This window comes from Phanerochaete carnosa (assembly GCF_000300595.1).
Source record: "Phanerochaete carnosa HHB-10118-sp unplaced genomic scaffold PHACAscaffold_2, whole genome shotgun sequence".
NCBI lineage: Eukaryota > Fungi > Basidiomycota > Agaricomycetes > Polyporales > Phanerochaetaceae > Phanerochaete > Phanerochaete carnosa.
In genome coordinates, this window is record NW_006767629.1 from 4437278 (window position 1) to 4463959 (window position 26682).

Consider the following 26682-nt stretch of genomic DNA (forward strand, 5'->3'; position numbering starts at 1 on the left):
ACATACAAATCTAGTCTATGGCGCGAGAAATTAGCCAGAGTTAGGTGGTGCATATGAGCAGCTGCTAAGTGCTACCAGGCTCTCCTGAGCCTCGCGCATGCACTAAGCGGCAAGCGCAGACGCGGTGGCTGGTGGTAGTAGACGCCCCTGCTACGCAGCAAGACGCTGTTTCCTGATCCCGCGGTCCCGCCGCATTTGTCTGTGAACGATACATAGTACATGTGTTCAAAGTTTACGCGCGTTTCACGGACGTCTCTCTCCTTCTCGTTTCATATCCCCTTGAAGTGTGCCTGAAGCAGCTTTGGACTCGCTTTGATGGCAACTTAGCACTGGACTGACGCGGTTTCGGGGTCTTGAGGCGACGAAGAATCATGCTGAATCCCCGGCCTTCCTGCCCAGGCGGCTCGCACGCCAATGTGACAATGTCCACAAAGTATTGGGTGCAGACGTGGAGTTTTCGGTACAGCACTGTTCGCCGTCGAAGGTGTTCAGAGTCCACGCGCATTTCATCCAGCGACACAAACAGTATCGAATAAGTATCGTCCTTCTGACTACACGCAGAATATACAAACCAATCATACAAGGAGTGATCATAAATACTAGTCCTTCTGTTAGCACCACACGGGATATACAAACAAATGATACGCCATCTCCTTTCTACTTCCCGAGGCCCACAAAATCATCCTTTATACCGCATTGAGGTCGAGGACCGAGACGGTCGAGGACGTGAGCGTGGAGGAAGTAAGAACAACGTTGTTCTGTATCATGTCGAGAACGGTCGCGCCAGAGAGGTCGAGAGGACCTGAGGAGGTCTGGGCGGACGCATCAACGAAGTCGACCGTGCCAAAGGCTGCCAAAGGGGCTAAATTCCCCCCAAATACGAGATCCGTTACGAGCCAGGATACAGTCCCCGAGCACACGGTGTCGGTAGGGATGTCCAGGGAGACGATCCCGCCCGTGTTCTGGTTGAGAATGTGCACCGTGCCCGTCGTTGAGTCCGTCGCGTTGATGCTCATCGTGATGTCATCGCCTGCCGAGACGATGAAGTTCGGGATGTCGATGATCTGGCCATCGGATTCAATTCCAACGGCTGCGAGAATATAGATAGTTTGTCAGCATGCGAGGAGGAGCGCAAGGAGCGCGGACTGACCAGCAAAGGTCGATGAACCACTATTAGTGGAGGCTATAATACCACCCATGAAGCTATTCGAGCACTGAAACATATCCATGCCGAGTCCAACAAATACGGAGGCGGTAGCAGCGAAGTCCCCGCCCGCAGGCGTTTTAACCCCCGGAACCGAAAACGACGCGGAGGCACTCGTGATTGTGCCCTATGCGGAGGCTAGCCCGTCAGCACATGCATCACGCGGAGATATAAGGGGCTCACCGTAGTCGTAGTCAAGAAGGCGCCAGCAAAGGTTTCGGTGAGCTCGTTGTTCGACTGACGCGCGGCGACGCGAACCTCGCGACGGTTCATGGGAGACGGCAGCGAGACAGCAACCGTGGCAGCGAGAGCCAATACAAAAGAGATGGTTGAGTACATAGCGGCGTGAAGAATGTAGAGTAGAAAGAATAGAAGGAATTAAAAGGCCGTCGAGCTAAGAGAAGTGAGAAATCTGTGTTTTGGCTATGGCGGTCGGGTGAGCTTATATATGCATAGAGTTTCGTGAAACGGGGCGAGCCTGGGGTTTCATCATACTTACGGCCGTTACGAAATGTCGCAGATCAAGCGCTTCAAGGTTTTGCTTGACGCAAAATGTCCAAACGTCTTGATGTCGCTTGTGCGTCTTGGGATCGGACCGACATGCCTCGGGTGCCTTGATGATGTTGGGTAACACCTCCAAGACAGGTCTCAACAACACCTAAGACAGACTAAGGCGTGTCATCTAATCTAAGACGCCTCCAACACCCAGAGATTTTCCTGATGACTTCAAACTGACTTTGATGGTGACTCGGAAGTTGAAAGACAGCCTGAAGAGGTTTGGGCGATGGCAGCGAGACAGCAGTCGTGGCAGTGAGAGCCAATACAAAGGGAATGATGAATTATATGACGATGTAAGCAATGTAGAGTTGAAGAAGCTGTGAGATCGTCGAGCCAAGAGAGAAGAGGAATCTGTGATTTGGCTATGGCGGTCGGGCGAGCTTATGTACATCGCAAGCATCTGTGCGCGGCGCGCCATGATGATCCTGGGGTGCTTCATTATGCACAGAGCTTCGCGAAGCGGGGCCAGATCTTGTCACGGTTACGGCCGTTACAATTCGAAATGTCACTTTTACACTACGGGCATGAACTGAATTCAGATCATCTGAAATGTCCCGGTCAAGCCATCAGAACTATTTCATTGTTGAGGATTTAATCGTAGCTTTCTGGCGCCCCCAAAAATGAAACAGTTCTTTGACCGGGACATTTCAGGTGGTCAGAAACCAGCTCATGCCCCAGTGTTATGGAAAAAAAATCAAGGGCACAGGAATTACCTAACTCACAATAGGGGTGTTCAAAGTTCGCGCGCAAAACCGATTCACGGCCGCTTCAAGAGTCGTTTCGAACGAAGTGAAACGCGACTGAAGCGCGTGTGGACTTTGAACACCCCTATTGTGAGTTAGGTAATTCCTGTGCCCTTGATTTTTTTTTTCCATAACACTGCTTTGATGGCGATTCAGAGGATGAAACGGAAACCCGAAGCGGTGCGATTTCGGGGTCCTGAAGCGACGATTCGGGCTGAATCGTGCTGAATCGCATCGAATCGAGGTCGTCCGTCGAAGCGGCTCCCGAGCCGTTTCGCACGCCGCTTTTCGCTCGATTCACGCTTGCTTTCCAGACCAACCCGCTTCGTCCCGTCCTTGACTCCCTCCTCCCCCTCCTCCCATGCTATTGCATCAATTTTGTAATAGCCTCATGCACATGGAGTAGTGACAGTGGGATCAATTTATATTGAAATTTTGCTACTTGTTTTCTGCATGTTACGATGAGAAGTGTGTCCCCATACAAGCATTTCTCGGCCGCTCCGTGGTGCATACCAACGGGTAATTTTTTGGAGGCATCTTCGCTCCCTGAGAGCATGCAGGAGCCCCGCCAGGTATAATAGAGTGTATATAGATCATTAGGAATGAAGCGGATGTGTCCCTCACGCCGCCAGCAACTCGATTTAACTCCCTCGTGGTCGGGGGTGTTCAAAGTCTACGGGCGCTTCAGTCGCGTTTCACTTCGTTCGAAACGACTCTCGAAGCGGCTGTGAATCGATTTTGCGCGCGAACTTTGAACGCGCTTTGGACTCGCTTTGATGGCGATTCAGAGGATGAAACGGAAACTCGAAGCGGCGCGGTTTCGGGGTCCTGAAGCCACGATTCGGGCTGAATCGTGCTGAGACGCGTCGAATCGAAGTCGTCCGTCGAAGCGGCTCGAGCCGCTTCGCACGCTGCCCTTCGCTCGATTCAAGCTCGCTTTCCGGACCAACCTGCTTCGCCCCGTCCTTGACACCCTCCTCTTCCCCCTCTCCTGTGCCATTTGCATCAATTTTGTAATAGCCCCATGCACATAGAGTAGTGACAGTGGGATCAATTTATATTCATATTTTGCTACTTATTTTATGCGTGTTACGATGAAAAGCGTGTCCCCATACAAGCATTTCTCGGCCACCTCATGGTGCATACCAATGGGTAGTTTTTTGGAGGCATCTTCGCTCCCTGAGAGCATGCAGGAGCCCCGCTACAGGTATAATGGAGTGTATATAGACCATTAGGAATGAGGCGGATGTGTCCCTCGCGCCGCCAGCACTTCGATTTTTACTCCTTCGTGATCAATGTATATGGAAACTTGGCGCGTCCCGAAGCTCGAAATACGACGTAGCTGGAAAGTGGAAGGACAGTCGCCACGGATCGCACATTGCCGGAACGGTGAATTCTCCAGTTCTAGGAGCCCTTACTACTACGTCAGTTGGTTGAATAGCATCTAAACGCCATGCAGAAACGATGCAAGATTAATTTCGAGCACGTGAACCTGCAGAATATTCCCCATAAGACCATGATATGAACATACCGTAAATTAAGTTGGATATTACTGCGATAATAGCCCTTAGTATCGTAAGACAAAACATAAAATCACGAGACGAAGCACGGTCCGCGTTGACAAAGCCTGCCACTATCGCATACGACCAGTGTGGCTACTGTCTGGTCGTACGCGGCATGACAACATTATTGCACAGCTGTACGGTGACGTCAGCTTCGCACAAAACGCACAAACAGTCCCAGACGTACGCCGGTGGAAGCGAGCACTCAATTTCGCTCGTCGACTAGCCTGTTGGTTGTCTGTGCGGACAGTTCTGCTCGCGCATAAACACTAAGCCTCGCTCATCGCGATGAGCTCCTAGGCGTTCTCCTTGCGAGATGCGGGCTTTCAAGTCTCCGAACCGTTGCCGCTCGTTGTTCAACATAACGCAGGGGCCTCTATTTTTCCTGCCTACGCCGCTTGTACGCGCCTGTTCGACCTCCTCGACGGCCTGCCTGATCGTCCGTAGGCACCGTCGCCAATACATTTTTTCGTCCTGCGGCTGCGCTTGCAAAGCCGAGGAACTTGGAATGTAGCCGGTTGCACGAAGACGGCGCGCCAGGTGTACGGGTCCAAGGCGATGTCCGAAGAAGTCGCTCCGCCGGAAGTGCAGCGCGAGCAGATCGTCCAGGGAGCACGTACGGCTCGACGCACGTCGGGAGCGGTGGGGGAGGCTGTACGCGGTGCAGTCAGCGGCACAAGAGCCAAGGAGCCGGTCGAACACGAGGGCAGTGTGCGCGAGCCATCCCCAGTCGTAGCACCGCCCAGCATTTGTGGGAAGCGGCGGCCAAACGGGAAGGTTTCGCGAGGCATGCCAATAATCCTAACGGCATGTCAGCGGCTGTGCGACGCAGGTATGCACGAAAGCACTCACAAGGTGTGGGCAGATGCTCCAGGAACTATGTTCAGGCTCGAGGAATAGGCCATTGGGTGCTCTTGATACAGTTGGGTTCTGCAGCTGCCGCGCCAGTCGTGCGCATCAAAACGTCCGCCTAGCAGCGCACCGGCAGGCTCGCCTGCATAGTCTTTGTCTTCGTTCCCGACGACCGAGACGCGCTCGTGATCCGGCTGATGTACGCAATCCTGCAGTCCGTCGGTAAGTAGATGGAAGTGCACAGGCAGACGTAGATAAGACGCACCAAAGCAGAATGTTCATCCCGGTAAGACTTGAACCAGCTCTGCCCGGCAGCACACCCATGACATTCGTCGGGCGCTCTAGGTTCCGTTCCTCGAGCCCTCGATATCTTCGCACGAGACGCGTGGCTTCTAATTGGCCTCTCCACTCAGCTGTCGCGCGTGATGGCGACCCATCAGTTCAAAGTGTCCCTCGCGTGGCTGAGCAAGGTCTGCGAGGACATTAGAACGAACGCAGCAAAATCCGCGGGGAGATTAGAATGAGTGCAGCGTACAACTACTCGTCGTGAGTAGCGCCAACGTCATATAAACCCTAACCCCCGAACTCTCTCTAAGCGCCCGCAGTGCCTCTTCGCCTGCATCTGCCACGAGTACTCTACAACAATTCGCCGAACCCAGACTTTCACCAGCATCCAACTCCTTGTCTAAATCTTCCTCAAGGCCCTTCCCTTTACTCGAATCATGGGCCCCGACGATGCGACTGACCCTCGCGCTCTTCGAGTCACTGTCTATCCGGCTGTGAGCATAATGTGCGTATCTTAAACTCGTCATAGTCCGCTTCGGGGCACGAGCCGGGAGGACAGGTCGTTGGCTGGAAGTACATCGTGAGACTGGGACACGGGTGCGCACGCATACTCACTCGCTGCGGGAAGTGAATCCATTTTTCTAAAATGGTAATCCCACTGATCCACTAGTAATCAGTGGGATACCCATTGCAATATGATCCACTACAATCAACACAGATGACAGCTGATGAATATTTGACAATAAATTCGTGGTAGGCCATATGTCCAGGCAATATGGGGGCACAAGTACTGTTGAAGGACTTTTCATCGGATAATCTGAGAACATGCTGGCAGTCGCTAGTCTGAATCTCGAGGCGATTACCAGCCGGTTAGGTAGTGACATTCACAAGCTTATAGCGGCGGATCAAGCGTAGATATAACGCGGCCTATCTTGCCAAGAACTGCTCCCATGTTCTCTCTTCTCGTTCTACGGGCTGCACAGGCCGCGCACAACGTCCCTGGAGACTTTGTCGATAATAGTACCAGACAGCAAAGTTTTGACTTGTTTTTTTTTGGCCTCTGACCCGCATACTAGATGTCCACAAGGATGCGCTGCTATTCGACTATCTTCTTGATGGAGGGACAGGTATGAGATTGTGACGGTTAGCCTAAGAGACATTGACTCGGCATAGACAGGCAGGCCATCATCTCTTTATGCGTCCAGTGCGCACATCTAAAATGAGCCATGGCAAGACCTAAGGTGCTCACGAGATGAATTCCGATACATCTGCAAAACCGGAGTTCTTTATTTTTATTTTCAAAGAAGGACAGATAGACCTCGCCACGGCCATTCCTGAAGCGTATATACAGCGCGTAAGGCAGCACAATGGAACGAAGCAACACACCACTCTTCTGCATCTCAAACAGCATGTAGTTGAAGGGGTACCCACGATGCCGACGAGATTCTCCATCGCCGCATACGTACTATGGACAAAAGGAATCGAGCACTCGGCATGTTGTGTCCGCCAGAAGCTCGAGCACGGGCTGCTGCTGCTTGCTCGCCTGGAGCTATCCACAGACTCGGAAAAGGATCTATGCGTTAGATGTGTCTGAAAACAAGTTGCATGCTTAAGCAACCTTTAATCCATGTTGGTGTTGGGATACCAGACCAATCCAGCGCTTTCAGGGCCCTTCGTGCGTCCGGCTATGCCCCGAAAATGGGTCGCTTCCAGGGCTGTGGAGGGTCGCTCAGGGCAATCCCAGGGCAAAATCAACGGAAGGGAAGGGAAAGAAGAAGGGGAACCGCGCCGACAAGCAATTATGGCCTCGGAGCTTCTCGTTCACTGTGCTCGCGAGCCTGGTAGCCTGAGTGTCATATAAACCAAATTCAGACATAAATAAGTACTCCCGCTATATACCACATGCCCCGGCGAGGCCGAAGCTCGATTGATGCACAATAAGAGCCCAAATCGTGGCCTACAGCGCACGGGTACGGCGTGCTTTCCCAATATGGCAAGCGAGCGCTTCAGCGCCGACTTTGCGGCGGGGGGCGGCGCTCTCAAAATATTTGGGCTCTACCAGGCTCGCGAGAAGCTCCGAGGTCATAATTGCTTGTCGGCGCGGTTTTTCTTCTTCTTTTCCTTCCCTTCCCTTGAGTTTTGCCCTGGGGTTGCCCTGGGCGACCCTCCGCAGCCGGGCCCGGGGCCGCAAGGCCCCCGGCTGATCGCCCTGGAAATGACCCATTCCTCCCCTGGGAGTGACACAGTACTCATGTCAAGATAAACCAGATGCACGCGACCGTAGCTAGATATCGCGGCGGTGGCCATCAGAGGGGTCCGTCCGGCCCTATCTCAGGCGTACGAATCAAGCTCAGATGCATGTCGGCGAGTGCATGAATGGTCCGCCCTGTACGTTATGTCGTCTCTTTGGCGCAGTCGCTGATTTCGTATTTGGCTGCTGAGTTACGAGAGTCTGGCTCGCTCTCGATGCCCGCACTAATCTGTCCAGAAGAGGCATTCCTTAAGCTGGATTTGGAACGACGGGAAGCTCTCTACATTGACAATTACTGATTCTTCGTAGAACCCTGTTGCATGCGGCACACGACTGTTTATTTTGGAACGCAGAACGCTCGCCGCTAAACAATATATAATGCCTGCGAGTATATGCATGGTTGCAACAGGCACCTTCATTGATACTCCATCTTCCCAGTCGAGTGAAAGTTTGTTCACTCGAGTATTTGCCCCCACAGTCGTTCAGCATCTCGGTTTGTGTCACTTGCGCTCCTGCGTCCATGATTCGACTTACTAGTGGTCTCATTGGCTCGCTCTTACAGAAGGCATATTATGTCTCTAAAAGGCCTCCTACCGCCGACTAAAGCATTCGAAGCGAATTCTCTGGTAAACGATATATACTCTCATATCTTACGACAGTATCTAACGGGTGATTTTCACAAGCCGGATCTTTGTCGCAAAACAATCACAGAGTTCTTGTACAGGACAGGCATCCCATTGCCCAAGTTTGACTCGTCGGCTTTCGGCGAGGAGGTCGACAAGCTCGCACGCGCCGAAGCCCGGACGTGGAATCTCAGCGGCGTGTCCCCCGACCGCCTCGAACATTGCCTCATCACCGGAATTGATGTTGCGAAGACGGCGTACAAACACACTCCTGTCGAGACACAGATCCATATTGCCCTGTGGACTGCGCTATGCGTCTGCATCGACGATTTTGACGCTAGCGTAGACAATTTCGACGCCCTCGCTGAGTTTGCCGAACGATTCCATGTCGGCCGCGAGCAACTTCATCCGCTGCTTGACTTGCTCGCGAATTACATCCGTCGGATGCATGAATTCTTCCACCCTTATGGCGCCACTATCATCATCACCGGTACGGTGCAATTTGTCGCCTGTTCATTGGTCGACAGGGAGACGAAGGCCATGAGTCTACATCCTTCAGCCTGTGGGTATCCACTGTACAAGCGCGCTCGCAACGGGATCGGTGAGGGATACTCCTACTGCATCTGGGACAAGACACACTTCCCCGACGTGTCTAGTTATATTCAGGCGATACCGTACGTATATTTACCTCTTGAGAGGTAACGTGCTAAACTCTACTCATCTAGTGAGGCGACTGCAATTTCCCTCCTTGTCAAGTGATGTTCAATTCTCTGTCTGCTGGAACAATATCTTCTGACGTCAATTCTTCAGTGATCTGTGCTCTTTCTACAAGGAAGAGCTTGTCGGCGAGAAGAATAACTTCGTTCACGATCGTGCTTGTGTCACTAGCAAGGACCTCGAGGCGACCTTGATGGATACACTCGAAGACGCAGTAGATGCTGTCAATAGAGGCAGAGAAATCTTACAAGGCGAGAAGGAGAGGCAAGCATGGGAGAGCCACGTGATGGGATATGTGGCATTTCACTTCATTTCTCCTCGCTACAAGCTGAAGGAACTGTTCAGCACGTCTGGCTAGACTCGCATACTTCCTTCTGCCCTTCCGCTGCGCGAACAGGGCACGTCAATTAGAGTGTTCCGTGTTGGACGCTCGCGATCATCTGGTCCGAGTCTCGAATACACCGATGATAGTGCGGTAGATTATCCCGAGTTCGCTGGTAAATAGTACGATAAAATATCTATGTACCCCTGCAGAACAATCACGACCGTGCTCACGTATTTCTGTGGCTGTGCATCACCCGCCAAATCTCAAGAATGATGGCAATAGCACACGCGTTAACAGTGCTCACAGAGGGCACGGACAGGCCTGTCCTGCGTAGAAACCCGGACACGGCATAACGGGACAGCAAAGGTAGAGCGAGGATCGGTACATGAGACTGTCTAGGACCTGGGACGTCGTACCACAGAATTATCGTTGCTATCGGGAGGATACATGGAAGATTCCTGCGGGGAAGATCAGATGCAACGCCGTAGACGACAGAGAACAAAACTCGGAATGAGTCTCCGTCCGCATATATCTTAGCCGACTGCTGTCTCGTAGCGATCAGCCTTGACATGAGTCGCCTCGTGCGTGGGCACGACTCAAGTTGTAGTGACGTCGAGAACGACGGTCTGTACTAGGTAACAGACGCAGTGTAAGAGGGCCAGAATAGACTCGTCGCGAGTAGCAGCAATGGCACAGAAACCCTAACCCTCGGACACTGTCCGAGCGCCGGCTGTGTCCCGCCATGGATACTTCGCTGAACACAGACTTTTGCCAACACGACATGGCTCTTTGTCCAAGCCCCCCTGACGGCTTTTTCCTTTACTCGAGCCATTAATGCTACGACGACCCTCGCGCTCTCCGAATCCAAGGACTGCCGTTCATCCAGCTGTGAACGTAATGTGTGTATTTTGCACCGCTCAATAGGCCCCTTCTGTTCATCCTTTGGCTTTAGAGTCTGTCGCCGCATAGAAGTAGTCGGACAAACCCGTCATAGTTCACTTCAGAGCACGAGTCGGGAGGCAGGTCGCTGGCTGGAAGTACACCATGAGACTGGGACACGGGTGCGCACGCATACTCACTCTTTGTCGAATATTGTCTGAGAGCCCGCGATGGATATCCAGATGCGAGGTTTTACTGCAAGTTACAACGTTCCGCAACCTGGTGCTCGAGGCAGCGACACGAGTAATGCGCCGCGAGTATCGTCCGCAGCTGGAGTGGGGGTGTTGCAGAGAGGCGCATCAGAAGCTGGTGAGTTCATTTGACTCTCGAGGATACTTCGCATCTCATACGGGTATTATGACAGGTCCAACCGCACGAACATCCGCTGTGAAAATCAAGCGAAGAAGAAATCCCTGCGTTTCGACCGCTTTTTCATGCCGACGACTGGATCCCTGCGCTACTCCTGTCGGAGCTTCTGCGAAGTACGTACCAGCATGCATCCCGATCCGAAGGCTGCGATAGCACCAGCCGGATTGGGGGCTGGGCCTGCCGGCGCATCGTCTCATCTATCGTATACATCGAAGCTTAAGCCAATAGCCAGCACGCCAGGTCAAACGGGCTCGCAACGCACCGCGCCTACTTCCTCCAAAACGGAGTGATAGAAGGCCACGCAGGTCCTTCGTTCTATAGGCTCGCAGCCAAGAAGGACATGACGAGTAGGCGATCGCGATCTACAAGACAAATGCATTCATCGCTGCCAGTATCAACGTCCACCTTCCCTAGGCGTCCTCCATCGTAGACTCGGGCGGCATGACATACAAGCGGGGCCACAAGTTCATGCGGGGCTGTGATGCCTACTACGAGACTGTCTTCTCTGCGATGAGTACCATGCCCGAGCCAGCAGGCGCGACAGCGGTGGCGACATCAGCTTTCACTCCTCGGCTCAAAGCCCATACCTCCCCTACCGCTCGAAGCTAGCATCCGAACATCTTCGCCCTTCTTAACCGTACTTCATATCAAGCAGGTCGAGGGATGACAGCACTCTAAGGCTGATCCTCGTTTACCTCCACCTGGACGCCTTTCGCCCTTCTTTTCTCCCCCTGCGATCAGACATTTCCGCCGGCTGGCACGAGTGCCCCAACTCCACATCCCAGCCACAGCGCCACAGTGCCGCCTTGCACACTCGACGACCCCGAGGAAGGCGAGAAGAACGCCGAGGCGCCTGCCCAGCGCGGCGCGAGCACAATGGGCACAGCAAGCGCGCCAGAGGGCTTCGCGATGCCCGCGCAGTCCGCTGCGAATGCCAATTCCTGCTACGGCTGGCGCAGCTCGGAGAAGACACCACATGGCAGCGGGATCAGTTCTCGCTTCCCGCGGTCGTGCGTCGCACTACACCGGTGACGACGAAGTTGAACGCCATCGGCGAGGGCGAGACTAAGCGCCAATCGCTCTCGCTCGGGAGCCGCAAGACGAACGGCATAGAGTCCGCGCGGAGTATCGCTTCACGACTGCTAGTATCACTTTGGCCTCAGCTTTAGTAGTCGTCCGCCAGTAGGCTTTGCTGTCTGGCCGTGGGTAGAGCAGCTGAAGACGTAGCGCAAGTGCGCAACAAGGAAATCGCCGCTTTTACTTTCCATTCAACTGCGTCTCTAGAAGACTGGGCGTTCTGAGTGTCGCATTTAAAGAGCTACGACAGGCGCAGGAAGGCGCATGGCGCGTTGAAGCCCGGGAACGAGAATATCTGGTATGTTACTGTATGCGAGGTCAATGCATCGCCGCGTCGTCAAGCAGCATCATGGAGCGGTGCGTCACAAGAATCGTCTGCAGCTGGGGTCGGTGTATTGGAGAGGCGTGCTGGAAAGCTAGTGCGTATGCTTGACTTTTGAGACCGCTCCACGTCTGACGCAGGCACCAGGACAGGTCCAGGCGCAGGGACATCCGTCGCAAGAATCGAACCATGAAGGGCACCCTGCGCTTGCGTCGCATGATCATGCCGACGACCAGATCCCTGTTCTGCTTCCACCCGAATCTCTCGGAAGCGCGCACTAATCTGCGTCCGGTCCCGAAGACTGCACCAGCCGGCTCACGGTCAGGTCAAATCAGGCCAGCGCATGTATCTACCACCTTCGTATTCATCATCTTCGTCGAGACCAACGCACAGCACGCCAAGTCACAAGGGCCTGCAAAGCACTTCGCCCGCTTCCGAACCAACCGACGATTTCGACGATTAGGCTTTGAATCGAGCATTTGATCGTGTCAAAGTGCCGTCGAGCGACGAGAGCCTGCTGCAGCGGTGTTATGTCCGTCCTTGTTGCCAGAATCTCGTTCACAGCCAACTTGTCGGCGGTACGAAATCTTTGTTTCTCGTTTACCCTGTCTGTAGCTCGCAGATTTCGCAATGCCAAGTTTTTTGTCGTTCTATGTTGTTGCGACGTTGCGCGCTGTGCTACCAAGTGAGCTCCAACGGACGCAGCTGAGCTATCATCGTATTCAGCGTCGAATACATGCAGGCGGGCTTTTCTGAGATGCTGGACCGTGCTCTCGTTGATGATATTCGCCGCCGTGGTTTTGCACGGTGCGGATGGTGTGGTGCGAGTTGTTAGCGAAGGCAACCGCACAGACGAGGTCCAGTCTCTGCTGGTGCCTATACGTGCCATGAGATGCTGACTCGATGCATATACCAGTCTAATCGTATTCGCTATCGTTGCGCCTCATCCCTTAGATGGATACCTGCCGGAGCTGCGCAGTGAGAATGGGTCGGAGGGCGGTGTATCGCCGTTGTGACTGAGCGGGATGATTTTGTGTAGAGATAGGATTAAATGCTTGCTCTACCGCCTGTTCAACAGTGTTTGACCTTTGTGCGATCTGTGTAGAATCCGCGAGCCGAACCAGCTCTCCGCTCCCAGTAGCTATCTGCCTATGCCATCCCAAAGTGTACCCTCGGCATCCTACGTCTTAGCACTCCCGAGTCGTTCAAAGTGGTAGCCATAGACATTGCCCTCCTTTGCACCTTTAACATACATTTGTAGACTCGTTTTCAATCTTTGTAGCATTCGTAGATACACGCTCAAGTGAGTTCTTGTCCGGGCTTAGCTCATATCTTCACCTCAAACGCTCAGTGCAACGGGATGTGTATTGCTCTGCATCACATCGGCAATATACATAGACTGCGTCACCTGGTAGCCGGTGCTCCACTCGCGGAGACAAGAGGAGGGGCCGGGACCTTGGGGTCGTGTCCGCGCTCAGGAAGGCGTCCATTGTCCTATTACACCTGCGCTGCGCTACGCCGACCGTCCCCAGCGGTGGCGCGCAGCCTCACCCGCCACGCCGAACTCCTCGCGGGGCACCACAGACGGCATATACAGCGCTGCGCGCAGCGGCGACGCATTCTCGTAAGCCTTCCAAGTGAATTCGACTTCGGGCGCGGTTTGGTGAGCTGCCGCAGGCCTGATGGCGGCATGAGGCGCTCGAGCGGCGACAGGCCATGGGCTGTATTGGGGACCCGATGAGAGTGGTCGTGTCGGGAGATGATAAGCGAGTGGGCGCGTGGTCTCGTCAAGCTCGGCCTGCAGACAGTGCATAATTGCTCGGCAGCAGCTCCTATAACATGCACTAGAGCCACTCGGCACCGACAATCCTGCGCTCAGTACTCTCAGTCGAGCGCCGGAGGCATTGCAGGTAGAACTTGCATGTAGCCCACTGTGCTGGCTGATGATGTCCCGATCAAAGGATGCAATGTTTCTGTGGTCCTTCGCACGCAGCCATCCTCGCCACGAGCAGGTACGCCAGATGAGCGGTGTCTCGTACGTTTTGCTGATACAGAGTTCACTTGAGTGGCGATAATCGAGTACTGAGGGCCGCTGTCCTCCACATAGCCCTGAGCAGTCAAGGTCGAGGCCAAGAAGCACGGGTGGGTCAGCGTAATAAACGGCGCTGCCTGCTTGTCACTGCACGGCTTGTACAGGCAGGGGCCAACGGACTAAAACTACAATGAGTGACACGTCGAGACAAGACAGGGTGAGCACGCGCCTCGGTCATGGCGCTGTCTGAATTCCACGTCTCACTCGACCTTGGTTTCAGCATGTTGCAGGCAGCCTTTCAGGCCCGGCTCGAGGCAGCGCTCCTCTAGAGCAGAGAAGCCTACGTGAGATCCTCCGTCTTGATACAGAAAGGCATACAACGCACCATGCTGCTGCTCTTTCGTAAGTGATGAACTACAACGCTCGAAGGACTTGGATGCCCATGATCTAATCATCAAGCGAGCCCGAGGGGGTGCCAGAGGTAGTGCAGGCGACGATGTCGACTACGAGATGACGGAAGAGATCGAGAATGTCAGCCGAGGACAGACGGGCTGAAAGAACCTACGATAGCCATAAGTGTGCTATTATAACGAACATCATCTGGCGTGTACTCACGTTAGCAAACTTAAGGGCAACTTAGGTCGTGCAGCTCTGGCCGGAGGAGGGCGATTTTGGCAGGCGTGAAGAGCGGCGCGTAGCCCTTCTTGGGTGTTGCATGCTCGGCGAAGCCGCGTGGGGGAGGACCGTCTTCGCAACTTGAAGTTCGTTGTAATCTCTGCATACCCGTCAGTGTACACCTATGTCTGAGAAACAGCGCTGTACGGCAGAGGTGAGGTAGCCGTGGTGTGCTCGTGAACGTACGGCAGAGACTATGCATCGTACCGGCGGCCTGGAGTCTCGGTGCGGCGTCGTCAGTCAGCTCGCCTGCCAAATGTGGCAGCCATGTTCTCTGTAATATTGCGAGAGTCTTCCGTGGGCCCAATGGGTCTTGAACAAAGCCCAAGGCCTAAAGCGCATCTCGAACAAATCGCCGAGCTGGCCTTGTGGCGTCCGGCCGCCGGGACTCGGCGATGCTTTTAGTCCGAGCAGACCGGCCCCGACTTGGCTCTGCTCTGCTCCTCGACGTCCACCATGGCTTCGCACTTGGGTCACACCGGCATAGACCCGCCTTGTACATTCGACGACCCCCAAGAAGACGAGGAGAACGCCGACACGCTTGGCCGGCGCGACACGAGCACAATGGGCACAGCAAGCGCGCCAGAGGGCTTCGCGATGCCCGCGCAGTCTGCTGCGAATGCCAATTCCTGCTACGGCCAGCGCAGCTCGGAGAAGACACCGCATGGCAGCAGGATCAGTTCTCGCTTCCCGCGGTCGTGCGTCGCACCACACCGGTGACGACGAAGTCGAACGGCACCGGCGAGGGCGAGACCAAGCGCCGGTCGCTCTCGCTCGAGAGCCGCAAGACGAACGGCATAGAGTCCGCGCGGAGTATCGCTTCACGACTGCTAGTATCACTTTGGCCTCAGCTATAGTCGTCCGCCAGTAGGCTTTGCTGTCTGACGACTCGGACTTGGCCAGCGTCCATTATTTCGCGACTTTGATATTTGCACCGCGATGATCACCATAGATGAGGCGGGCCAACGCCGCGGCATTCGCGTAGTATCACTTGTATGTATGCGTATATTTAAAATATATTTGCTTCCGAGACAACATATCCCCGTGCTACCGGAACTATGGTCCATCTATGCACGAAGGCGTACAGTATCCCGAATACACTATTACGTGCGATTATCGCGCAAGCTGTCTAGGTACTTATTCAATCCTGAGAAATTCAGCTTATACCCGCTCCTGAATACCACATCGTGCCCACAATATCCCGCAAAGCCCCCGCGATGCCAGTCTAGCGGAACCCAACACAACCGCCGGCGAGACGGCGTCAAAGAGAATATCCAGTCATCCTCGATGTAGTATATAGGCCAGGTGCGGCGCGGAAGCCATGGGAGCGGGGTCGTCACCTGCGCGTCGGCATCTACAGGCGCCCACAACTGGACAAGTCGTTTACCGTCATCGACTAGGACTCCGGAGCCGTCGGGGGAGAGGTGCAGGGTGCGGTACCAGGTACGTGGGCCGAGGACGAGGAGGCACGCGCCTGATTCGGCGTCCCAGAGTCGCATAGTGTCGCGCCACTCGGAGGAAACAATGACGTCCCCAGCGGGAGCAAAGGCGACCGACGACACTGCGCCGGCGTGTCCCTCCAGCTCCCGGAGCAGTTCCCCTCCCTCTGCACTCCACACCAGAATGAGACCGTTGAAGCATCCGGATGCAACACGTTCTCCACTGGGAGAGAGGGCGACGGAGTAAACCGAGCTCTCATGGCCCCCACATGTCGCCAGGGATGCTCCGGTGGCAACATCCCAAATGATGACAGCCTTATCCTTGGAGCCTGTTGCAATACGTCTGCCGTCCAGTGAGAATGCGACGGAGCGGACATGATCCGTATGTCCGACAAATTTGTGAATGAGCTTGCCTGTTGCAATGTCCCAGAGACAAACGGAATGATCATCTCCGGCTCCGGATAAATTCAGCATGAGCAGGTAGCGACTGTCTTGCGAGAACATCAGCGACGACGACTGGCCGCCGAAGCAGTGAGGGATGTAGCCCAAGACGCCGCTCCACAGAAAGGTGCCCTCGAGAGAGGGGGACCGGTGCGCAACGTCAGAGCTCAGCTCGCCCTCAAGCTGGAGACGCAGCGTCCCGGAAGCAGTGTCCCAGAGAGCCACCACGCCACGATGTCCCGACGATGCGGTAAGGATCGTTGCACCGTCCGGTGAGAACGCTGCGTAGTGCCTGTCGTATACCCGTTCTAATGAGGGTACAGGCAGCGGCTTGTATGCGCGATCCCACGAATCCGTCTTCGCTACCTCGATACTAGTACTGGAGCTGTCGCTGGAAACTAGCAGTGCACGCGTCGTGCTGTGAGAGAAAGCGACTGAAAAGTAGCTAGTTAATTTCTCGCTGGACGGATTGGATGGGTTGCTGATGTCCTCGGGTCGTGGCTTGATCGCCGCAGGTCGCGTCATGTCCCACAGCCGGACAGTGCCATCGTCCGAGCCAGACGCGATGCGAGTCCCGTCTTCGCTATAAGCAACACTCGTGACACATTTGGTGTGATTGGAGAACGCCTGTCGAACCTCGCCGCGAACAAAGTCCCAGACGAGGACATTATTATCTGCGGCACAGGCGAGCACGTCTCCTGTTGAAGGAAAGCTGGGACTGCAGATCGAGTAGAATGATCGGCCTGATGGCCGGAGGTCACGGAGGTGCATCGCAGTCTCGACATCCCAGACTGACAGCTTCCCCAACTCAGGGCTTCTGGTATACGATGCGATCAAAATCTGGGAGCTGTCTGGTGTGAAGGAAACAGCATGATCAGGAAAGTATTCGCCTTCGGGAGTCTCCACAACACGATGAGTGTATGCCGGCACCTCCAGGCTCCACAGAATGACTTGGTCCAACGAGCTCGACGCCATCCAACGGCCGTCCCGAGACACCGCAATGGATGAAACATATCTATTGTGTGCGGCCAGGGTTTCCAAACAGACACCTGTGTCCACGTCCCAGATCTTGAGGGAACAATCCCTGGAGCCAGACACGATACGGCCGCCGTCAGGTGTGAAGACTGCGCAGTTGACCCAGCCCGTATGCCCTTCCAGGGTGCGGATGAGCACACCGGACACTGCGTCCCAAATCTTGACCGTTTTGTCCTCGGCAGCAGAAGCTATGCGAGCGCCGTCCGGAGAGTACTTGACAGAGAAAACATCGCGAGAATGACCGGAGGGGACTGATAGCAGGGCGCGCGTCAGCGCGTCCCAAACGCGTATCTTGCGGCCACACCCTGATGAGGCAATCATCCTGCCGTCGGGTGAGAAGTCGACCGAAATAACCCCACGAGCGGTGACCGTGCCCAAGCAGGCGCTCCACATGCCTGGGACATCGCCAAAGACCTTGACGGAGATCTCGGAGAAGCATTCGTGCGCATACGTCTGTGCAAGCGCGGTCTTTGTCGGGATGAATGATAGGAGCGAATAGTACAGGTGTAGCGCTGAGCCGCTGATCGCAGGAAAGTAGCCGACAACCAGGCGTTCGCAGTCATTCAACAGAATGACAATGTCCCTCGCTCGGTCATCGTTAAAACCCTGTCCAGGATCTTAGATGGGTGAGCTATACTAGAGAGCAAGGTGCACTCACCCTGAGCTTCTGCTGGACCTCGTTGATGCCTGAGATGACGTCCCTCAACAATCCAAGAAGGCTGCAGGCCTCAACCCAGTGTAGCAGCTGCCTTTGTACAAATTAAAGAAGCATGTCCAGGATCTCGTCCAACAGCTCGCCGTTGAGTAGACGAGTGCACCAATGCCGACATGCATACCGCAGGTGTGCCGGGATCGCGCTCTCCATCCGGCCCAGCAGGCCGAGAACCTCAGCGTTGAGCAGCGATGGGTCCCGGATGTCGCAAATGTCTCGCTTCAGCTCCTTCAGCGCATCGAGACACTTGCGTAGCAGGAGCGTGTTCTGCCGCCGCGAGTTGATGGTGAATGCACGGTTTGTGCAGCGGCTCGGGTCGAGCAGGAACTCGGGGAAGGTCGGGTGGATGATACGGATATTTCCCCTAGACTCTTGATTATCCGGTACGACGAGGACAGAGTGAAGACCGACGAGGGAGCTGCACACGGTGTCAGTGGAAAGACCGAGTAGTCGCGAGAGGGCGGATGGGGAAAGAGGATCCCTGATGACGGCGACCGAGCCAAGGATCGTCTGGAGTCGTTCTGACAGACTCGCCGACATGTTGGCGAGGGTCTTTTCGAGCACTTGTAAGTATAGCTGGTCAAGCAGCTGATGGGAGCCGTGTGAGTTTGCGGCGGACGTGAGCATTTTTAGCTGTCCAATTGGGTCACTGTAGTGACGGTCCCTAATGAACTTGACGGCGGTCGCGGCAAAGATGAACAGGCCGCAGGCTATCTTGCTGAGTGTCTCGATATCGGCATCGCTGGGCCAGTGCTCCGACAGACAAAAGTACCGCCTGGCCTCTGACAGGGACACGGTAAGATACCGCTTGATGTCTGCGGTGGTGACGGGCTGCAATTCGATCGCGTGTAGGAGGAGCTTGCCGAATGAATCGCGGTAGTTAGGATCGTCAAATGTGGCGACAATGTCCCGCTCAGGTCGGCTGGTGACGAAGAATAGCAGTGGCGAGAGGCTCTCTGCATGCTTCAGCAGGGTAGATAAAATCGTGGAGGTGACTTGAGGCTGTTGACACTCGTCGAGTGCATCGATCACCACGACACATGGAGGGAAAGCGTCACGGAGGAGCGTCAGTGGCTGTAGTATGAGCTCTTCGAATTGACGCGACACCTGAGAGTCTACGAGATCGGGATCCTTCCTGAGTATCTCTGTGGTTCGGTCCTTGTAAGGTTCGTAGAACAGTCCGAGGCGGTAGGCGATGGTGGTGACAATCATCGAAGCATTACTGCAATCGGCATCGGATCGAGAGCAGAAGAAGCTTGCGCCTAACATACGGCGAGCATGAAGTTGCTTTGCGATGGTGCACGAGATCGTTGTCTTGCCCGTGCCAGGCAGGCCGTTGAGCCAGAGGATACTGGACTGGAGCCAGGCGGAGCTTTCGGCGGGTTTGGCTGCGTCGCCAGGCGGATGTCGATTGGCTGCCCAGGTGAAGATAGTATCCAGGATATCAGTACGTGTCCCGTCGAGACAAGTCCTGCGCTCCGATTGACTGTCGAATTGCGCCCGGGCTGCATGTGGTGGCACAATGCTGCCTGGATGAAAGCAGTCAGGGCAATGACACTGAAGCAGTACCAACCTTGGGCGTACCTTCTGAACGAGTCAGCAAGCGCTGAAGGAGATTAGACATTAGATCGTAATTCGTACACCCGCTGAGAGATCCTCACCTGAGTATCATCTCGGATAGCGTCTATCTTCACCTCTACTCTTTGCGAGTCCTGCTTGGAGATATGTGCGTGATGCTTTTTGTCCAAAATTAACGTCCGAATCGTGGGCTGAGACATGCCTGCTACGTACATTCAGAGCAGACTCAATCGCAATTGTACTCCCGATCTGTCATTCAGGGCAGCTTGTCAGCTGGAGGAACGTACGGATACAAGACGCCACATACCATGAAACTCTGGATTGACCACGACATCTTTTGCACCAGACCCGTAACTTTCTCCGCTTCCCCGTCACTTCCCAGTATCCTCCGAAAATTTCCCCGGGACTTGAGACCTTGAGCCTCGTCATTGATTGTTTTCCACGCCCTATGCGACATCAGCATATGGAGCCTGTGCCATCAGCGGCAGACTCACTCCAACAGTAGATTAATTCTGGCCTGCATGGGAGCAGGGATATTCTCGCCGTGCAGATCCTCACTCTCTTGCACCATCTTCGTCAGATCTCCGACCCTCGTAGCCAGCTCCTTGATACTTTCTGTGTTTGCGTGCGATTTCTAGTTTTGATTTAAGAGACAATACTGAGAGGGCGGCACACGCGCATACCTGGACCATCCCTAGTACAGTAGACAGGACGCTCACACCTATCTGCAATCCCGGCACTCCAAGATTGCCGGCGACGTCCTTGAATATGTCGAGAGCTTGCTGCAAGTGACCTATGGCGGCATCGGGGACCTTGCTGCTCTGTAGCTTCTGTTTCAGACGGCGCATGGCTGCTAGCTGCTGACGGAGTGGTTCAAGCAAAGACTCGCATCACAGCCACGCGTGCCTCGCGCCCACAGCCCGCGAAGAACACAGTCACGGGTCAGAGAAGGCGGAGAAGGCGTGTTCGGCGGACGCCGATTGGCTACCGCGACAGGCGCTGAGCACGAGCATGTCTGCATTTCGGGTAGTTGCAGGTCATTGAGGGCGTGAATGGCGGACCAAGTCGCTGTTACGTGACGTTAATGCAAATATCGACGATAGACAAAAGAAAAATTACAAGCGTCGCTTTGTACGCGAGCTCGAACGAGGAATCGCCGTCGTTGGGATAATGAGAATTGTGCGAGCTGCACTTCATGCCTAGGGCCTGCCGACTAAAGGAGGATATACAGTGTGATAGGATGGTTAATATGGCCGCTAGTTCATTCTCGAACGAATCTCGAATCAAGCTGCCAGAACATTTCGAGGCGAGCAAACGCTTGGATGGCCTCTGCTTCACCATGAGCGAACACTGGTGCAAGAGATAGAAAACACAAAGCTTACCTGGCTCAGGAAATATCTGGACACTTCAGGTGTACAGGTGTTCTGAAGCTTGAATGCATGGTTTCGCTGAAGCAGAGAATGATAATTGCCAGGTAGCGGACATGCTGCGCCGGTAAGCGCCGTAGTGCCGGGACCTCCTTACCACTTCATTATCCGGTCCTGAAGTTGAACGTTGGCAGAAAAAAAAAAATGGAAAATCTTGGTGTCTGGGTAGTGAAACCTGTGCAGAATATTCTCCATCAGACCACAGAATATAAATATAGCAAACCAAAACGGATATCGCTATGCTATCACTGGCCCTTGGCACCATAAGGTAGGACATAGGCTGTAGTCAAAGTCACAAGTTGAAGCACTGTCCGTCTTGAGCCGCCACTATCGCATATGACCGTTATATCAGCTACTATTCCATCATATGCAGCTTCAACGTCGCTGAACAACTGTACGGTGGTATCAGCTCCGCGCACAGCACACGGGTGATCCCGAACGTACGCCATTACCAGCGAGCACTCAAGCTCGTTCATCTACCAGCATGTTCGCTGTCTGCGCAGATAGTTCTGTTCGCGTGTAAACACCAAGCCTCTACCCATCGTGGTGAGCTCCCAGGCGTCCGCTCTGCGAGACGCGGGCCTTCAAGTCTCCGGACCGCTACCGTCCGCTGTTCAGATTGATGCGCGTGCTCCTGTTCGACCCCCTCGACAGCCCGCTCGATCGTCAGCTGGCACTGGCACCGGTATACCTCCTTGTCCTTTGACTGCGCTTGCAAAGCCGAGGAACTCGGGATGTAACCGGTTGCGCGAAGACGGCGCGCCAGGCGTACGGGCCCAGCATGATATTTATTTGATGAAGTCGCTCCGCTGGGCGTGCAGCGCGGGCAGATCGTCCAGGGAGCGCGTACGGCTCGACGCAAATCGGGAGTGGTGGGGAGGCTGTACGCGGTGCGGTCAGCGGCGAAAAAGCCGAGGAGCCGGTCGACCACGAGGGCAGCATGCGCGAGCCATCTCCAGCCAGAGCACCGTCCGGCATCTGTGGGAGCGGTGGCCAAACGAGAGGATTTAGCGACGCATGTCGAGAATCCCAGCGGCATGTTAGCGGCTGTACAACGCACGTATGCACTGATTGAACTGACAGGATGTGGGCGGATGCTTTGGAGACACTGTTCACTCTTGGGTAATAGGCCATTGGTGCGCTCGATATAGTCGAGTTCTGCAGCCGCCGCGCCGTACGCAGGTCCGAGGCGAGGTGCGCAGGTGCGAAGCCGTAGTCCAACGGAGCGTGCAATGGGCGCGAGCTTGAGCTTGCGCCAGGGATAGCATGCCTGCTGGACCTATCTGCCGCGCTAGTTATGCACATCGAAACGTCCTCCCAGCAGTGCACTGCAGGCTCGCCTGCACAGCCTTCGTCTTCGTTCTCGGCGACCGGGGCGCGCTTGTAGTCCAGCTAGCGTACGCAATCCTGCGGTTCGTCAGTGAATGGATGAGAGCGCACAGGCGGACGCAGGTGAGACGCACCAAAGCAGAACGTTCATCCCGGTAAAACTTGAGCCAGCTCTGCCGGTGGCACACCCATGACATTCGTCGCGCGCTCTGGGTTCCGTTCCTCGAGCCCTTGACCTGCCCTCTTGCGTTGCCGTCTCATGGTCATAGGACGGTGCTAATAGCCCGCGCGATTTCCCGTCGGACCTCGCACGGATCCATAGCTTGTTAGACGAGGATGTTTATGTGAAGATTGACAATTGGATCTTCGACAATGACGAGCGTTGCTCGGACAGACCGCAGAGGGAGGAGTGCTCCAGGCTAAGGTCCTGGGCGGTCGTCTTCGAAAACTCCCGCGGCTCGGAAGACGTCGTGACAACAGTGCCTGCCGGAAGCGCGTGGCTCATTGTGTTGAGCCCCCTGTGGTGCGCGGTATACAGGAATGGTGACGCTGCGCGTACAAGCGACGCGTTCTGCGAGCCCAGCGGCAAATGTAGTTTCGAGGTGGGTTTCACCGGCTAAGACGGGCGCGACGGCGGCGAAGGCGACGACGAGAGTATGACGCGCTCAAGCAACGACGGCACGGCGACATACAGGTGGAGGGCTGTTAGCTAGATCAGCGTTGCGCCCATGGTATCAGAGTGAGCACGCATACATACATACGCTCTTTAATAGAACGTTCGAGTCTTCGCTCTTTTGGAAATTTCCACCTCGGAAACGACGCGCGGTTTCGGGTATAATATGGCCTCGTCGACACAGGCCTCAGAGAGTCGCTGCATGGCGCCTCGGCGGCGGATGAGCACCCAGAACACACACGAGAGTGGCGTTGGCAGAGCATTGATATCAGTCATCCTGCGCAGGGCCACGTCTGCGTCAGCACCGACTCCAGGACACTGCGTTAGGCAGCACCTACAAGCGACCCATGGTCTCCTTAAAATTGCCCCAACGGCGTCGGGGCCCAGAACAGGGTAGCGCCAACAGCGCGAAAACCCTAACCCCTGGACACTCTCCGAGCGCCCGCAGCACCTCTTCGCCTGTATCCGCCACGAGTACTCTACAACAATTCGCTGAACCCACACTTTCATCGACATGTCATGACTCTGAAACGCATCCAACTCCTTGTCTAAGCCTCACTTAAGGCCTTCTCCTTTACTTGAGCCATGAACGCTCCGACAATGCGACTGACCCTCGCGCTCTTCAAGTCACCGTCTATCCGGCTGTGATCATAATGTGCGTATTTGCACCTCTCCAGGGGCCCTTCTGTTGACTCTTTGGCTTTGGAGCTTATCGCCGTGTTGCAGCAGTCGGACGAACTCGTCATAGTTCACTTAGGGGCACGAGCTGGGAGGAAAGATCGTTGGCTGGAAATACATCATGAGACTGGGACGCGGGTGCGCACTCTTACTCACTCTTTGCTAACTACCGTCTGAGAGCCCGTGAAGGATATCCAGATGCGAGGCCTCGCTGCATGTTACGACGTTACGCAATACGTGCTCGAGGACACAGCGACGCGAGCAGCTCACGAAGACCGCCTACGCCCGTGCGTGTTCTGGACTTTCACGCACCTTCCGAGCATGCTTTTCAACACTGAATCTCAAGACACTTCGCGCATGTGCAATACTCTATACGCCTCGGCCAGAACGACGAGCGAGGCAGTCAAGACAGACGTCTCGAGATCGATGATGGCTGTCGGTGAAGCAACTGAAGACGTAGCGCAAGTGTGCGACCAGGACATCGCTGCTTTTACCACCCATTCGATTGCGTATCAGGAAGACTGGTCGGCGCCGAGTCCCGCATCTCACTTTGCCCCATCCAAGAAAGGACTACGGCAGGCGCAGGAAGGCGTATGGTTCGAACATTAGATCGACGCTCGGGGGCGAGAATATCTCATGTGTTACCGCGCGCGATGTAAATGCATCTCCGCATCGTCGAGCAGCACCACGGAGTGGCGCATCGCGAGAGTTTTTCGCAGCCGGAGCCGGAGTATTGCAGAGAGGCGTGCCAGAAACTGGTGCGTATACTTGACTTTCGAGACCACTCCGCGTCTCACACAGGCACCAGGACAGATCCAGGCGCAGGGATATCCGTCGCAAGAATTGAACGAAGAAGAGCTCTCTGCGCTCGCGTCGCGTGATCATACCAACAACCGGATCCCTGTCCTGCTCTCGCTCGAACCTCTCGGAAGTGATCACTAACCTGCGCTTGGTCCCGAAGGCTGCACCAGCCGGGTCAAGATCAGGTTAGGCCAGGCCAGCGCATGTATCTATCGCATTTGTATTCATCACCTTCGTCGATACCAACGCTCAGCACGCCAAGTCAAACAGACCCACAAGGCACCGCACGCGCTTCCGAACCGGGGCGGTAACGACGGTTTCGGTAGTTGGGCTTTGAGTCGAGCATTTGATCATGTCAGGGCGCCGTCGAGCGACGAGAGCCTGCTGCAGCGGTGCCAGGTTCGTTCTTGTTGTCAGAGTCTCGTTCACAGCCAATGTTTCGGCGGTACCAAACCTCCGTTTCTCGTTTTACCTTGTCTGTAACTCAGCGAGTCCCGCAATGCCAAGTTTTCGCCACCTTATCTTGTCGCGGCGCTGTGCGCTGTCCTGCCAAATGAGCATTGACGGACGCAGCTGAGCTACCGTCTATTTCGGCGTTGAATGTGCGCAGATTGGGCCTTGCTGAGATGCTGGATCGCGCTCTGGTTCATGATGTTCGCCGCTGTGGTTTTGCGGTGCGGATGGTGTGGTGCGAGTCGTCAGCGAAGGGAGCCGCACGGACGAGGTCCGGTCCCTGCTGGTGCCTATACGTGTCATGGAGATGCTGACTCGATGTATATACCAGTCTAATAGTACTCGCTATCGTTGCGCCCCATCCCTCAGATGAATACCTGCAAGAGCTGCGCAGCGAGAATAGGTCGGAGGGCGATGTATCGCCGTTGTAACTGGGCGGGATGATCTTGTGTAGAGTGGATTAAATGCTTTCTCTGCCGCCTATTCAGCGGTGTCTGACCTTTGTGCGATCTGTATAGAATTCATGAGCAGAGTCAGCTCTCTGCCCCCAGCAGATTTGCTCGTATTCCATACTAAAGCACATCCCGAGCATCCTACGTCTTAGCACTCCCGAGTCGTTCAAAGCGGTAGCTATGGGCACTGCCCTGCTTAGCGCATTCAATCATGCATTTGCGGACTCGTTCTCAATCTTTGTAGCATGATGTACACGCTCAAGTAAGTTCCCATCCAGGCTTAGCTCATATATCTTCGTCTCAAACATTTGGTGCAATGGGATGTGTATTGCTCTGTATCACATCAGCGATATACATGGACTGCGTCATCTAGTGGCCGATGCTCAAATCGCGGAGACCAGAGGAGCGGTCGGGACCTTAGGATCGTGTCCGCGCTCGGGAAGGCATCGTTTGGCCCGGTGCATGCCCTGCACCTGTGCCGCACCGACCATCCTCAGCGGCAGCGTGCAACCCGTCGTCTTGAACTCTTCGTGGGGCGCCGCAGACGGGATAAACAACGATGACGCATTTTTGTAAGCTTCCCAAGTGAGTTCGACTTCGGGTGCGGTTTCGTCAGCTGCAGCAGGCCTGACGGCGGTATGAGGCGCTCGAGCGGCGACGTACCATGGGCCGTATTGGCACGAGAGAAATCTGCTACTTTTTTGTCGCATAAAATATGCATAAACAGCTTCAAAAAATAATTAAGAAATTGTTGTATTTTTGGTTACCAGACAGACTGTATTTTCTCCACGAAAATTGGCCATAAAAATTCACCCTGCTCTTAGAACTTGTATGCTACTCAGTTGGTCAAATCTTTTCTCCGAAAAATCTCTGGCTGTTTTTGCGCATTTTTTCTCCTACAGTAGCTCGCCTTTCTGTGTCTAGAGAACATCTCTTGCTTCTGAACATTTTCTTAAAATTTAGTTCCACGAAAAGCTTGGACTTTTTCTCTTGAAACCACTGTGGAGAAAAGTCGGGATGTTTTCAGTGAGGAAAGCTCATCGCCCACCGCGCCCGCTGCCCGCCCACTGCCCGCCCACTGTGCGCCCACTGTGCGCCTGCTGCCCCGCCCACTGCCCACCCACTGCCCA

At 54.8% G+C, this 26682-nt stretch overlaps 11 protein-coding genes across 11 annotated transcripts; 5 read left to right on the forward strand and 6 right to left on the reverse strand.

Moving 5' to 3' along the window:
• Positions 1-686: 686 nt before the first annotated feature.
• PHACADRAFT_192524 (uncharacterized protein) lies at positions 687-1543 on the reverse strand (the record flags this gene model as incomplete). The annotated part of the gene is made up of 3 exons (XM_007392604.1): positions 687-1090; positions 1151-1331; positions 1388-1543. 3 exons carry the CDS (start codon positions 1541-1543, stop codon positions 687-689), a joined length of 741 nt encoding a protein of 246 aa, XP_007392666.1.
• A 2913-nt stretch (positions 1544-4456) lies between these two features.
• On the reverse strand, positions 4457-4972 carry PHACADRAFT_192525 (uncharacterized protein; the record flags this gene model as incomplete). The annotated part of the gene is made up of 2 exons (XM_007392605.1): positions 4457-4868; positions 4920-4972. 2 exons carry the CDS (start codon positions 4970-4972, stop codon positions 4457-4459), a joined length of 465 nt encoding a protein of 154 aa, XP_007392667.1.
• Positions 4973-8246: 3274 nt separating this feature from the next.
• Positions 8247-9160, forward strand: PHACADRAFT_251020 (uncharacterized protein). Its single transcript, XM_007392606.1, has 3 exons — positions 8247-8752; positions 8804-8833; positions 8889-9160. Exons 1-3 carry the CDS (start codon positions 8523-8525, stop codon positions 9151-9153), a joined length of 525 nt encoding a protein of 174 aa, XP_007392668.1. The 5' UTR covers positions 8247-8522; the 3' UTR covers positions 9154-9160.
• Positions 9161-10152: 992 nt separating this feature from the next.
• Positions 10153-11056, forward strand: PHACADRAFT_251021 (uncharacterized protein). The gene is made up of 3 exons (XM_007392607.1): positions 10153-10181; positions 10242-10368; positions 10424-11056. The coding sequence occupies exon 3, from the start codon at positions 10870-10872 to the stop codon at positions 11035-11037; it is 168 nt and encodes a 55-aa protein (XP_007392669.1). The 5' UTR covers positions 10153-10181; positions 10242-10368; positions 10424-10869; the 3' UTR covers positions 11038-11056.
• Positions 11057-11097: 41 nt separating this feature from the next.
• On the forward strand, positions 11098-12426 carry PHACADRAFT_251023 (uncharacterized protein). Its single transcript, XM_007392608.1, has 2 exons — positions 11098-11924; positions 11975-12426. The coding sequence occupies exon 2, from the start codon at positions 12017-12019 to the stop codon at positions 12308-12310; it is 294 nt and encodes a 97-aa protein (XP_007392670.1). The 5' UTR covers positions 11098-11924; positions 11975-12016; the 3' UTR covers positions 12311-12426.
• Positions 12427-14468: 2042 nt separating this feature from the next.
• On the reverse strand, positions 14469-14900 carry PHACADRAFT_251026 (uncharacterized protein). Its single transcript, XM_007392609.1, has one exon. The coding sequence runs from the start codon at positions 14638-14640 to the stop codon at positions 14485-14487; it is 156 nt and encodes a 51-aa protein (XP_007392671.1). The 5' UTR covers positions 14641-14900; the 3' UTR covers positions 14469-14484.
• Positions 14901-14990: 90 nt separating this feature from the next.
• PHACADRAFT_192528 (uncharacterized protein) lies at positions 14991-15405 on the forward strand (the record flags this gene model as incomplete). The annotated part of the gene is made up of 2 exons (XM_007392610.1): positions 14991-15232; positions 15336-15405. The coding sequence occupies 2 exons, from the start codon at positions 14991-14993 to the stop codon at positions 15403-15405; spliced, it is 312 nt and encodes a 103-aa protein (XP_007392672.1).
• A 232-nt stretch (positions 15406-15637) lies between these two features.
• On the reverse strand, positions 15638-17770 carry PHACADRAFT_85607 (uncharacterized protein; the record flags this gene model as incomplete). The annotated part of the gene is made up of 3 exons (XM_007392611.1): positions 15638-16460; positions 16947-17112; positions 17395-17770. The coding sequence occupies 3 exons, from the start codon at positions 17768-17770 to the stop codon at positions 15638-15640; spliced, it is 1365 nt and encodes a 454-aa protein (XP_007392673.1).
• Positions 17771-18092: 322 nt separating this feature from the next.
• Positions 18093-19705, reverse strand: PHACADRAFT_251027 (uncharacterized protein). The gene has a single exon (XM_007392612.1). The coding sequence runs from the start codon at positions 19371-19373 to the stop codon at positions 18210-18212; it is 1164 nt and encodes a 387-aa protein (XP_007392674.1). The 5' UTR covers positions 19374-19705; the 3' UTR covers positions 18093-18209.
• A 2925-nt stretch (positions 19706-22630) lies between these two features.
• On the reverse strand, positions 22631-23003 carry PHACADRAFT_251028 (uncharacterized protein; the record flags this gene model as incomplete). Its single annotated transcript, XM_007392613.1, has 1 exon — positions 22631-23003. One exon carries the CDS (start codon positions 22998-23000, stop codon positions 22836-22838), a length of 165 nt encoding a protein of 54 aa, XP_007392675.1. The 3' UTR covers positions 22631-22835.
• A 624-nt stretch (positions 23004-23627) lies between these two features.
• Positions 23628-25162, forward strand: PHACADRAFT_251029 (uncharacterized protein). Its single transcript, XM_007392614.1, has one exon. It carries the CDS (start codon positions 24045-24047, stop codon positions 24453-24455), a length of 411 nt encoding a protein of 136 aa, XP_007392676.1. The 5' UTR covers positions 23628-24044; the 3' UTR covers positions 24456-25162.
• Positions 25163-26682: the final 1520 nt, after the last annotated feature.

Excerpts from the sequence above, each read along its gene's own strand:
- PHACADRAFT_251023 (XM_007392608.1), top strand. The coding sequence starts at position 12,017 with ATGAAGGGCACCCTGCGCTTGCGTCGCATGATCATGCCGACGACCAGA.
- PHACADRAFT_251029 (XM_007392614.1), top strand. The coding sequence starts at position 24,045 with ATGCGAGGCCTCGCTGCATGTTACGACGTTACGCAATACGTGCTCGAG.
- PHACADRAFT_251026 (XM_007392609.1), bottom strand. The coding sequence starts at position 14,640 with ATGCAGAGATTACAACGAACTTCAAGTTGCGAAGACGGTCCTCCCCCA.
- PHACADRAFT_251020 (XM_007392606.1), top strand. The coding sequence starts at position 8,523 with ATGCATGAATTCTTCCACCCTTATGGCGCCACTATCATCATCACCGGT. Across the intron at positions 8,753-8,803 it reads AGTTATATTCAGGCGATACC|TGAGGCGACTGCAATTTCCC; the intron begins GTACGTATATTT and ends CTACTCATCTAG. Across the intron at positions 8,834-8,888 it reads GCAATTTCCCTCCTTGTCAA|TGATCTGTGCTCTTTCTACA; the intron begins GTGATGTTCAAT and ends TCAATTCTTCAG.
- PHACADRAFT_251021 (XM_007392607.1), top strand. The coding sequence starts at position 10,870 with ATGACATACAAGCGGGGCCACAAGTTCATGCGGGGCTGTGATGCCTAC.
- PHACADRAFT_251027 (XM_007392612.1), bottom strand. The coding sequence starts at position 19,373 with ATGATTGTCACCACCATCGCCTACCGCCTCGGACTGTTCTACGAACCT.